At 44.5% G+C, this 12,068-nt stretch overlaps 1 protein-coding gene across 1 annotated transcript in view; it reads left to right on the top strand.

Moving 5' to 3' along the window:
- CACNA2D4 (calcium voltage-gated channel auxiliary subunit alpha2delta 4) overlaps window positions 1-11,637 on the top strand; it is a 165,368-nt gene extending 153,731 nt beyond the window's left edge. The window contains exons 35-38 of the mRNA XM_067536119.1: window positions 3,049-3,166; window positions 8,248-8,360; window positions 10,476-10,558; window positions 11,462-11,637. Of these exons, the coding sequence (XP_067392220.1) occupies window positions 3,049-3,166; window positions 8,248-8,360; window positions 10,476-10,558; window positions 11,462-11,557 (410 nt within the window). The 3' untranslated portion in view covers window positions 11,558-11,637. The remainder of the gene's footprint in view (window positions 1-3,048; window positions 3,167-8,247; window positions 8,361-10,475; window positions 10,559-11,461) is intronic.
- The last annotated feature ends 431 nt before the right edge of the window (window positions 11,638-12,068 follow it).

Here is a 12,068-nt window from a genome sequence, read left to right as displayed (position 1 = left end):
ATCAGAACTGCTCAGCTCTGTATCATAGGCCCTATATGATCAGTAAAAGAGATTCTCCATTAGCAAAAGTGGTAGGGGGCCTGCACTTCTGGAAAAGGAGGACTGGGGTTGTACTCTCTATTGGCAGAATGAGGTTGTGGGTGGTCATGGAGTACAGCACAATAACAACCAGGATTTTTCTAAATGGCCACAGCGTTGTTAGTATAGCCTAAGGCAACAAGTTCCCTGGGTGAAATTAGAGGATCAATATACAGTAAGATTGAAGTCACTATCTACACCATGAAGAATGTGCGAAAAAATCCCATTGAAAGAGAGCTTTGCAAGGATTAAAATAGGGGTCTGTCACATGTGCAACATGTAACTGAAGCATTTCAAGAAAAAAAAAATGACAGACAATTGCTAGGGGGGTCTGAAAGTACAGCTGTAGCCAGAGAAATGTGACTGCAAAAAATGGCATTCATCATATGCAACATGGTCTAGTGATTAAGGCACGGGGCTTGGACTCAAGATCTGGCTTCAGGTCCTTGCGGTCTTTCAGATGTCATAGGATCTTAGGCAAGTCACTATCTATCTATGCCTCCGTTCACCATCTGTAAAATGAGGGTAACAATCCTTCCTTTCTCTTACTCTTTGTCTGTCTTGCCTATTAGATTGTTAGCTCTTTGGGGCAGGGATAGTCTCTTATTATATGTTGTACAGTGCTTAGCACATTGGGTCTCTGGTTTTAGCTGGAGTTACTACAGTAATAGACAATTATTAATAATATTATCTGCTCTCTGGGTATCTTCAAGACATGGCTGATGATTTTACTGATTAAAACCTAGTTTTATTACTATTAGCACTGCAGAGCCAATATACCTGTGGAAAAGTGAGCTATCTAGATGCTCTGGCTTTGTGGCTTCAGATGATCGTTAGCTGAGATCAAAACGAAATCTCACCACCTCCATCCCAAATAATTATAGGAAAGAACAATTAAAGCTTTATGAAAGCTTTTTAACCTTCCTCTGAAGCATCCAGCATTGGCCTGTTAAAGACAATCTACACCAGGGGTGTCAAACATGTGGCCACCAGTACACCACTGGCCCGGCCTGCCCCCAGAGCGCCTCCAGCCCAAGTGCTGCCAGGCCCTGGAGTGCTGCCGGTCACGTTGCTCCGCAGCGCCAACACACCCCCAGCGCCAAGCACTGGTTCACCCTGCCCCCAGGCTGGTTGGTCCTCCCTGCCCACAGAGCACCGCCAGCCCAACCGCTAGTTTCCAGCCCCCGGAGTTTTAAACTTGTATGGGAAGTGGGTAAGTGAAAGTTGTGCCGTTGTGCTGCCCCTTCAATTTTTAAAATTTTTTTTTTAACAGTGCAAGTTGTCCAAGTGAGCAAATTTGTCTTAAACGGCCCTTGTGGCCATCTAACTTGACACTCCTGACCTACACAAACAGCTAGCTCATTGGTCTGTTGCAGTATGGTTCTTAACCCTGGGAGTAGGGGAGAAGATTTTTTCTTGTGTTCATCACTAGGATAATCCTATGTAGTAATGTGGCCTTATGCTTTGATTAAGGATGATCATTATCCAATTTGCCATGCTTCTCTTTCGATGGAAGCAGTTCCCCTAACAGATGTCACTACAAGAGAGTGCACCCCAAAACTGCCCATGTATCAACAAATCTTTTGGCTCAGGTGTGCAGGAATCTTTGTCCAACTTGTTTGATTAAAGACACCCTTGCTTCTAGATATTGCAAGGAAAACAGGCAGTTCAACTCCATTATCGTCTTGAACTCAGCCTGTGAGTTTCTCAAAGTATGACTGATGATTGACAAGCCTCCCAACTCACTGGCACTGTGATGGATGATTTTGTCCAGAAAGCAGTTCCTCACATTATCTGGGTCTCTCCTGTATCCCAAGTAGATAGCTGCATTTTCCTTCACTATGTTTCTTTGCTGAATTTTATTTTACACAATGCGTAATTGACCCATGCAACTCACTGCCATATGGTATCATTGACACGTACTAGAATTCAGAAAAGGAGCAGAATGTATATGGATAATTATTCCATAATTGGCCACTACAAGGTTTGTTGCACCTTCCTCTGAAGAATCTGGTGTTGGACACTGTCAGAAACAGGATACTGGATTAGATGTGATCTCTACAGGGCAGGGACTAATTTGTGTTTGTACAGTGCCTAGTACAGGGGGGAGCTCTGGTCCTGGTTGGCACTTAGTCACTCCCATAATAAACATGATTTATAATAATGCTAGACAGACCCACTGGTCTGAGCCAGCATGGCAGTTCTTCTGGGCTTATGTTCCAGATCAGAACAGGGCAACTGGTCCCTATCTACATACTAGGTTGAACTACAATCCCAGACCCAAATGCCCCCGCGTGTTCAGCATCTGAATCTAGATCTGAATTTTACAAGTTGGCTCCATCTCTACCCTTAATATGTAACTGCTTATGTGACTTCCCACTTTTCTCCTTCTGAGCACGCACAGCTACATGGGATTATAGACTTTGAACTCACCTCATCCAGCTGAGTTCACCAAGGCAAAGATAACAGGACCTGCCCTACATCCAGGTTTTGTAGCAGTATAGCTGATTAGGTTAGGGGTGTGATTTTTTTACTGAAATAGTTAAATCAATACATCCTCTACTGGGGACTCAGTTTAAAAGTACCTTGTACTGGGATAGCTTATTCTCATTCGCTATGGGTATAGCTATATTGATATAAGGTACTGTTATAAGTACATCCACACTAGGAGGGTATAACCCCTTTAACTATAAGGGTATAGTTAAAAATAGTGTGATTTTTGTAGAATGTGTTGATAAGGCCTGATGTTACTTTATTGATGTAACCCTAGAGTAACATCTCAAACATTTCTCTTCCTCCACTGGTTTTCCCACACCACCTAGTGACTTTAAGTATCACTACACTTCATTTTTGCCAGAATCTTCGCCTTTTTTTTTTTTTGCACCATTCACGTTTTTCTTTCAATCCACTTCTCTGGTCTCTCTGTTCCCCAGCCCTCATTTCTCACCTTATCTCTTTTCGCCATCGCAGCTCACAAGCATAAGAAACACGATGCGCTGCAGCCATGCGACACAGAATACCCTGCCTTTGTGTATGAGACCACCATTGAAGAGACCAATGGGCTGATTGAGTGTGGAGACTGCCAAAAGTAAGAAATCAATCTCCCCTTTTATTTCAAGACTGTACTCATAGACCTTCACTCCTTCCTCTGGCTCATCCCAGATTAGTGATGCAAACTGAACCTCACTGAAAGAGCATGATAATATTTGAGAACTATCCCCTGATACTCTGTACCTGTTTGTTTCCAGCATTTCTAAAGCACCTCTCACAAACAAGAGAAGCCCCAGCCATGTTGACTGAGGGTGTCAGCAGAAGTAGACAGAGAGGTCTGTCAGAACCCTTGGTTTTAATAATAAAACACAAAAACAAAATCTCCTATTAATAACTAGAACTGTTGGAAATCAGTCATTTTCATTCCACAGATTAAAGAGAGGAACATTTAGAAAGCATTCCTTTTCAATAGTTTTCACTTTTCCTTTTCCTCCCTGTTTTCATTTGTTTCCTCACCGCCATCCATTTTTCCACAGAAAAAAGGAGGCAGGGAAAAGAGGAGAAAGAAAGGAAAAAATTATAAACCAAAAAAAGGCAAAAAATGGGTAAATGTCTTGCTTTTCAATTTCACCAAAAAAATGCAAAATTTAAAAAAAAATGATGGGATAGTTTCTGATTTTGAATAAAGGGCATTTTTCAATAACAACTAAAATGTGACCAGCTCTTAATAACCCTTACATTATTAAAGATGAAGGAATGAGTAAAATCAGATAGCTTTTTCACTCTTTATGCTGGTGAGTTTCACATTTTCATTTGAAGTCAGCTTCCTTTCGGGTTACCATGCACTACGCCTAATGCTGCAGTCTTTGCCACCCACACACTGCAGAAAAATATTTAAATCCATTTTTTAACATTTCTATTGATTTGGGGCTTTACAAAATCTAATTTTTCACAGAACCCAAGTATGGACTCTAAGTAGATCTTAACAGATGTCCTGGGTAACTATAGACCAGTTAGCCTGATATCAGACCCAGGCAAAACAATGGAAAAGCTGACACAGTATTCAATTGCTAATGAATTAAATGAAAGGTACATAATTAATGCAACCTGGTTGTTTTGGAAAATAGGTCTTGTCAACTAAACCTGCTTTAAATCTTTGACCAGACTACAAGTTCAGTTGATAAAGGTCACTGCACAGATGTAATATACTTAGACTTCTATAAGACATTTGACTTAGTACCACATGACATTCTGATGTAAAAATTAGAACTTACACTATTGAGAGATCACCTATTAAATGGATTAAGAACTGGCTCTCTGACAGATCTCAAAAAGCAGTTGCCAATGAGGAGTCAAAGAAAGTAGGGTGTTTCTAGTGAGGGGCCACAGGGATCAGTACTAGGCCCAATGCTGGAAGTAAATATAAAAATCACTGCTGATAAAACTTGCAGGGGACACAGATTGGCAGAGTGGTAAATAATTATAAGGCCAGTACAGCCACATAGAACCATCTGGACCACTTGGTAAACTGGGCCTATTCAAACAAAAGGCTTTTTAATACAGACAAATGCAAAGCTGTATGTCTAGGACAAAGGAATGCAGGCCATGACTACAGAATATGCTAGAAAGCAGTGACTCTGAAAAAATGTAGGGGGTCACAGTGGACAAGCAACTCAAGGGGAACTCCAAATGCACTCCTATGAGAAAGGGGAGCTAATGTGATCCTTGGATGTATAGACAGGAGAGTAGTCAATAGGAGTAGAGAGGTGATTTTCACCTCAATGTACGGCATTGGTGAGACCAATACTAAAATACTGTGTACAGTTCTGGTGTCTTTTGAAAAGGCTATTGAAAAGTTAGAGAAGATGCAGAAAAGAGTCACCAAAATGATTCAAGGACTAGAGAAAATGCCTTACAGTGAGCGATGTAAAGAGCTCCATCTGTTTAGATTCTCAAAAAGAAGAGTGAGAGGTGATTTGATTACAGCATATACAAACCTTTATGGGGAGCAAAGACTGGGTACTAATTACAGGGCTCTTTAATTTAGTGGCAAAAGGCTTAATAAGATTAAGAACCAATTAATGGAAGTGGAGGCTAGACAAATTCACATTAGAAGTAAGGCATGTATTTTTGTCAGTGAGGATGATTAGCTATTGGCACAAACTACCAAGAGACGTGACTGGCTTCTCCATCTCTTGATGGCCTCATATCGAGACTGGATGCCTTTCTGGAAGATGTGCAAACATGAATACCAGTTACTGGGCTTCATAGAGATAACTGGGTGAAGTTTAAAGGTCTGTGATATATAGGAGGGTCAGACTAATGGTTCCTCACAGTCTATGAAGCGCTGAAGTGTGCAGACTGGAAAGTACATATGGGGATAGATACACACTTTTTTATTTATTAGAATAAACATTTAGGGCTAAATTGTGAGTTTGCTGCTAGGAACTGAGGATCGATCACAATTCCCTCCCCCACCTCCTGCTTCCTCCTACCACTATCAAATCAAGTTACCATCCCCAGCACAGCTCTATTGATGGTGGGAAATGCAAGCATGGAGTGTGCATGTTCTAGACCCATGGTCCTGGTAGCCTGCACAGGAGCATAAAGCAGCATGGGAGGCACATTGTGCGTCTCTCCTACATTCAACCATGTGTACACTGCCCAAGGACCAGCAGCCCATATGCATGCTAGATGCTACTCACAGAAAGTGCCAGGCAGGTAAGGCAGGTGAGGTAACATCTTTTATCTTCTGTTAGACGAGCTTCCGAGTCACATAGTGCTCTTCTTCAGGGCTGGGAAAGATACTCCCAGCATCACAGCAAAATGCAAGTTGGAACCGGTTGTAAGTCCAAACCTCTGTCTTTGTTAGGACAAAAAGAGGGGGGTTAGTGGGTTACAGAAAGTGGTAATAAGCCATAGAGCCAGTGTCTCTGTTCAGTCCATGATTTTTTAGTGTCTAATAGTTATGAATTTAAACTCCCAGGCTTGTCTTTTTAACGTGTGCAGGTTTCCTTTAAGGATGAGGACGTTGAGCGCCAGTTCTCACACTGTGGGTCGCGAGTGTGACTCCAAAGTGGGTTGTGACCCTGTTTTAATGGGGGTCACCAGGGCCAGCGTTAGACTCGCTGGGGCTCAGGGCTGAAGCCCAAGCCCCACCACACAGGGCTGCAGCCAAAGCCCGAGCAACTTAGTTGTGTGGCCCCATGGGCAATTGCCCTGCTTGCTGGCCCTGAGTCTGGAGTAGACACAGGGCACTGGAGTTGTGTAGTAATTTTTGTTGTCGTGGGGGGGGAGGGTGCAATGCAATGAAGTTTGAGAACCGCTGACAGAGTGATCACGTTGTGAAACGTGTTCACCCACAGGCGATAGGGTGTTTTTTCCTGTGTGAAGTCATTCAAGAGTGCAGTGATTGTCTGGTTTCACCCACGTACTTGTTATTGGGGCATTTAGTGCAGGGTGTGAGATACACCACATGTTGTGGTTGGAATGTGTAGGATCCCTAGCTCTTGAAAGCTGTGTTGACCATTGTAGCAATGGAGAGCTAGCTGCAGGTTCTGCATCTGTTGTTCTGCAGGGTCTGGTGCCACTTTGAATTGGTGTGTCCTGGTCTGTGGAGAGCTTGCGTCCGATGATATGAAAATGCAGACATTCTTATTTTGCCATCATCAGTACACAATGCTACACTGCATCTTCCTCCATTCAACGTTTACAGATTACAGCCTACCCACTTCCCTCAAACTCACAGCAGAGGGCAGCAGAGCACTGCAACTCACACTTGCTTCATCTGACTTTAGAGACACTTCCTTTGGGTGTCATCACCAGAGCTGGGAGAAAATGGATTTTTCGGTTTGGGGCATGAACTGAACGATCCGGCTCGATTCAAACCAAAACCATTATTTAAATTTTTTGTCAAACTTGGGGAAAAAATTAAAAATTGTTTCAAATCAAACAAAATATTTTGGGTCAATTTGAAATGAAGTTTTTCTATTTGATCTGGCCCAGTTGGGGCATTTTTCATATCCCCACCCATGTTTGGGGGTAGGTTTTTAAAAAGGATAACAGCCAACTCTGAATCTGAAATGATATGAAACAAAAAGGCAAAATAAAACATTTCCAAATGTTCAAAACAAACATTTGAAATGCAACACATTGAATATTTCAGGGCCAGTGTGGAGGAAGGCAGAATTCAGTTTTTTCCTCAGCCAAAGCTATTTGTCAAATTTGACCCAAATTCATAAATAAATTCAGAGCACCACAAATACATTTTTCAATGAAAAAAAAAATCTATTAATTGAAAAAAATTTCACTCAGCTCCAGTCACACCTAACTTAGCAAAATTTGTGGGAGTTTGTTGCCCTTGTGAATGGGGCTGGGATTTCAGGGAAGGTTCAGAGTTGTTCCCGCCCCAAGAGCGTGCGTCAGAGACCGGGCTAAGAGGTGTAAAGCTGGGGACGCCCCGAGGGAAGATGAGTACTGCTGGGTGTGTAATGATGTATAAAGGGTGTGTCAGACCCCATACGTAGCTATAGCATCATGCAGATATTTTTCTGACTACACTTATGTGCCACTATAAAATGGGGTGGGGACACTTGTAATTGCAAAGTGACGCTTCAGATTTTAATGGCACAAAACGCAAAGTGACAGCAAGTATCACTCAACTACATCACATGAATGTGCTGTTTTGTATTTCTGTTTGGCTCAACCAAGTTTCTCCACACTAAGCAAATGCTTACCTTTATAGGACTATATATATACATACACACATATCTATGTATAGGTACATGTGCACATGCACACATTTGCCTAGTTTGGCTTTTTTAAATTCAAATGAGTTTGGCATTATCTGAAGACACTAAGGTACTTGAATAATTTTTTTAACTGAAATTTGTATCCACATCTGATCTGCCATGCATAGACATGGGCCGTGGATATTATGCGGATAGCCACCGATTTGCAGGGTTCTAAACATCATCTCTCTCGTCCTGCGTTCACTCTTTGCTCACTGTTCCTCTCCCTTCTCTGCTCTTTTTCTCTCCTGCCATCTCTCTTTCCCATTCTCTGTTCTCCTTATATTCCTTGCCCATAGACATTATCATCAGCTGCTGCAATTTCCCTGGCTAACCACTTGCTTTTGGGTTGCTGGGGGATATTCTTTTTTTTTCTCTCCCCCTCCAGGATGTTTGTAGTGCAGCAGATTGCCAACAGTAATCTCCTGCTCCTGGTTACAGATGCTGCCTGTGACTGCAGCATCTTCCCACCTGTCCTCCTCGAAGCGAAAGAAGTTAAATATATCCTTCTATCACAGCGTGTTAGCCCTTTCTGCTTTGTTCTCGCACTGCAACAATTACTTTGGGGGTGGAGGATCTGCTCCTGTAGCAATTAGCATATGGAGAGGAAGGAGCTGGGAGGGTATGGACCAACTTGTGATGCAGCAGGATGCACATGTGGGTACAATAGGCAGGCAAGATGGGAGCAGAGAGATAGAGCAGGCAGATTAGAGGTGTGGTTGAAAATGAAAATCTTTCCTTTTAGCCACCAAGAATCTGACCCCCTTTAGAGCCTGGTGTTGAAAAGTGGTCTCCATTGCGATGAGCAGAGTGCTGTGCCGGCCATTAACTGCAATGCCAGGGCTCCTGTGTAGATATTTAACTACCTGATGGCACCAGTACACATGAAAGCCTGGTAGAATCTTCTCTTTAAAACCAGGCTGATGGTATTTCAGCTGATGTTCAAAGTGCTCTAGAAGGTTGATGGCAAGACCCCAGAAAGCTGGATTGTTACCCTACCCCCAAGACCAGGTGAGGGGCTGAGTAGGTACCAGCCTGTGGCTCTGCATGTCTGCTTCTTCCCCTTACGCTAAGTGGGAATTAAGCTGCACCAGCACTCCCTTCCCTGCACTTCCCTGCACTGCACTGGGGGCAGGAACCGAAGCTATGCTCACATGATGCGTCTGTCCTTGCTGCTGCCCCACACAGCTGGGAGCAGCAGCCCAGTGGTGACTCCAGCCTCGGGGAGTAGCCGATGCATGGGATCCTAACACCCCATCGCTCCCCTCACAGGTGTACATCAGGATCGGTGACTGAGCTGTCACTTGTTAAAATAATACCATATAATACTTCCCTTTCTGTTACGGCCCCTTATAAATAACCTGTTACTTACCCTGCAAGTGGAAGTTAGACCCTCCCCTTGTGAACTGGCCTCAGTTGGCCATGACCTATCTGTAAAAGCTACCACGGGCGGGCATTTTGCAGACTAAGCTTGGATTCTAAGCAACATACCCATGCTGCACCCGTCCTTCCCAGGTCATCAGCTTAGTTACACCATCACAGGCTGGGCGCTCTTCATACACTAGAAAAACCTAATATGGGAACATCAGAAACAACAATGGGAGAATAGCTGTAATGCTTTGTTTTTGTGTAGCACTGTTCAGTAGATGAGCTTAAAATGGGTCACAAACAAAGTGCCCCAGCACCTCTGAGAAGCAGGAAAGTATCGTTACCCACACTGTACAGATGGGAAACTGAGGCACAAACACTCTGGGATTTGCCCATGCTCACTTAGGAAGCCTGTAGTTGAGACAGGAATTGAAACTTTAACATCACAAATCATGCCAACCAGTCATTACTTTTCCTATTCAGCTGTACTGAGACTGATGTAGGCGCTAGCAGGTGATACCAGGCCCAGAGTTTGCTGGTATGTATAGACATGGCTGACAGTGTCTATAGCCTCCCCCAGAGCTCCTGGAAAGTCATGTTTCCATTTACTGAGGTTACCAGCGCATCTTGTTCAGAATTTTGGAGTATTCTGTAGCAGAGGGTGGAAGGGTAATTTTGGGGTTAAGGCCTTGGGAGCAAGATGATAAAGAACAGCCATGGTTGAAGAACAATGAGGTTGGGATAGTAGGGCTGGGAAAGAGGCAGGCACAATAGTGGTGGGAGAAAGAAAGTCTGAGAACAGTGGGTCCAGTGATTCTGAATCCATGTAAGTCACCGACTTCAGGGGTTTCTTGAATTCGATCCTTGCCGCATTAACTATGGTTACATTAGGCTTTTTGCCTCTGTAATCCTGTTACTATGAAATAAAGCAGTTAAGCATTTCCAGTCTCCTCAGCCTCCGTACTTTGCTCTCCCTCCCCAGCACAGACAACCTGTGCGCCCCCCGCACTATCTTTTGCTTCCATACTGCAGCTTATTTCTTTTTCCAGCCTTTGACATTAGTCCTCCCATGCTGAGTTTGCCTCTGTCCCCCTTTCATTCTCCCCCGGGCTGAATTCCTGGGCCCTTGGACACAACGCTAAGAGGCAGTTGTGACCTCGAATGGCTACTTTAGGGCCCTCACAGTCTTTTTTCTGTGCTGCCTTGCTCCCTTTCTAAACACTACTGTTGATCTTAATGGCAATACACATAATGCTTCGGTGAAGTGCGACAGGATGCGCTCCCAGAAACTCAGACGGCGGCCAGATACCTGCCATGCATTCCATGCGGAGGTACAGTAGACACCATGTGCTTTGTAGTTAGTACTCGTGTGTGTGTGTGTTTTTGGGGGGGTGGGGAAAGGAGACGGTCATCTTTGTGGGTTCTCAGTCACACCACCACACCTACTGGCTAGACTCAACTGCCCAAGAGCTTGTGATTATGCTCATTCTCTAGTGGTTTTTCAACAAAGAGAATACTTAATGCAAGTAACAGGTGTCACATCACGAGGAATTTCTTAAGCCCAAGTGGTAGAAGCCTTTGTTTTTAGAGCATAAGCTCCTATTCCCCCACACCAGCCACGTCTGTACATATGCAGCCAGCCATGGATTTATTAGAACAGCTGTAGTGCAAACCAAGAGGCTTTGCTGTCTTGTCCCGCTGCACCAAAAGGCAGGAAGTGCAGATCCCTGCATTAGCAAACAGGTGTGCATGAATTCCTCAAAGCTAATCAGCTGGTGCATGGAGCTGGCTACATACAAAGGGATCGAGTGCAGCTGCAGAGGAGGTAAGTCAAAGCAGGCTTTAGGAGCCTGAATGGCAGCACTCGTGCCATGGAGCATGGACCCTGTGACACTCAGAGGCTGGAAGAGCAATTTCTGGCACTGGTGCATGGGTGTTAGACCTCCCAAAAACAGAGTTTTTAGGCCAGGTAGTTTTCCAGCCCTCCACCCCACAAGCAGCATGAAGGGTGATGTGCTCTTGCAGGGATCCTTAGCCTGACTGCGTCAGGCCCTGCCTCTTTGTTGTCAGTGTGATGTTACCCCACAGCATTGCCTGCCTCTCTTACCCCCCTGGCTGCAGCCCCCCACCCTGGCTTCCCCACTCCTGGCTGTGGGGCAAATCGTTTTACTGGTCTGCTTGTGACCCTAGAAATAGATTAGCTGATCTTGTGCCTCCTTCTCTTTTGTTCTCAGGAGAATGCTCAGGACTGTGGTGGAGCTGCCGAGATTTCAGCCTCACTGACATTACTCCTCCTCATGTTGGTGACCTTTGCTCTCCTCCTGCGGTGACAGAGTCTTCCATGACCCTTCCACTTAGCAGAAATGTTGGCTAATACAGGGAGTCCATTACTTCCAGAGGACATTCTTAGATCCAGCACCTTGGAGCTGTAGGAGGGCAAGAGCCCACTCTATAGGCACTTTGTGACTCCCTGGGGACTTGTGAGGACAAGGCATTAGAGACCTGTCACAGGCTGGCAGCCTGTCTCTCACAGACAAAAGGCTTATAGTTCAGGTTTGTGTTTACAATGGAAGCTAGTTCTTCCTGAAGAACATACTGGTTGAGTCCTGGCTACCACTGCTGTGGCTCAGATGGGATTAACAGTCTATGCAGTAACCATTCTCTGCTCTGGGGACATTGCTCAGCTGATTGGAGCAGCTGATGTGGGAAGTGGAGGCTCCAGGAACATATGATGCCATCTTCCTGTGGCTGCTTCCCACCCTACCCTGCCTGCCACCTCAATTACACTTGCCTCTGCAGGTGCTGGAGTCCATGCAGATACAGTGGGATTTCACCAAAGCA

Source organism: Emydura macquarii, unplaced genomic scaffold (assembly GCF_026122565.2).
Source record: "Emydura macquarii macquarii isolate MOO-44397 ecotype Brisbane River unplaced genomic scaffold, CSIRO-AGI_Emac_v2 contig_3530, whole genome shotgun sequence".
In the NCBI taxonomy this organism is placed as follows: domain Eukaryota; kingdom Metazoa; phylum Chordata; order Testudines; family Chelidae; genus Emydura; species Emydura macquarii.
This window is presented reverse-complemented; position numbering and strand designations above follow the sequence as displayed.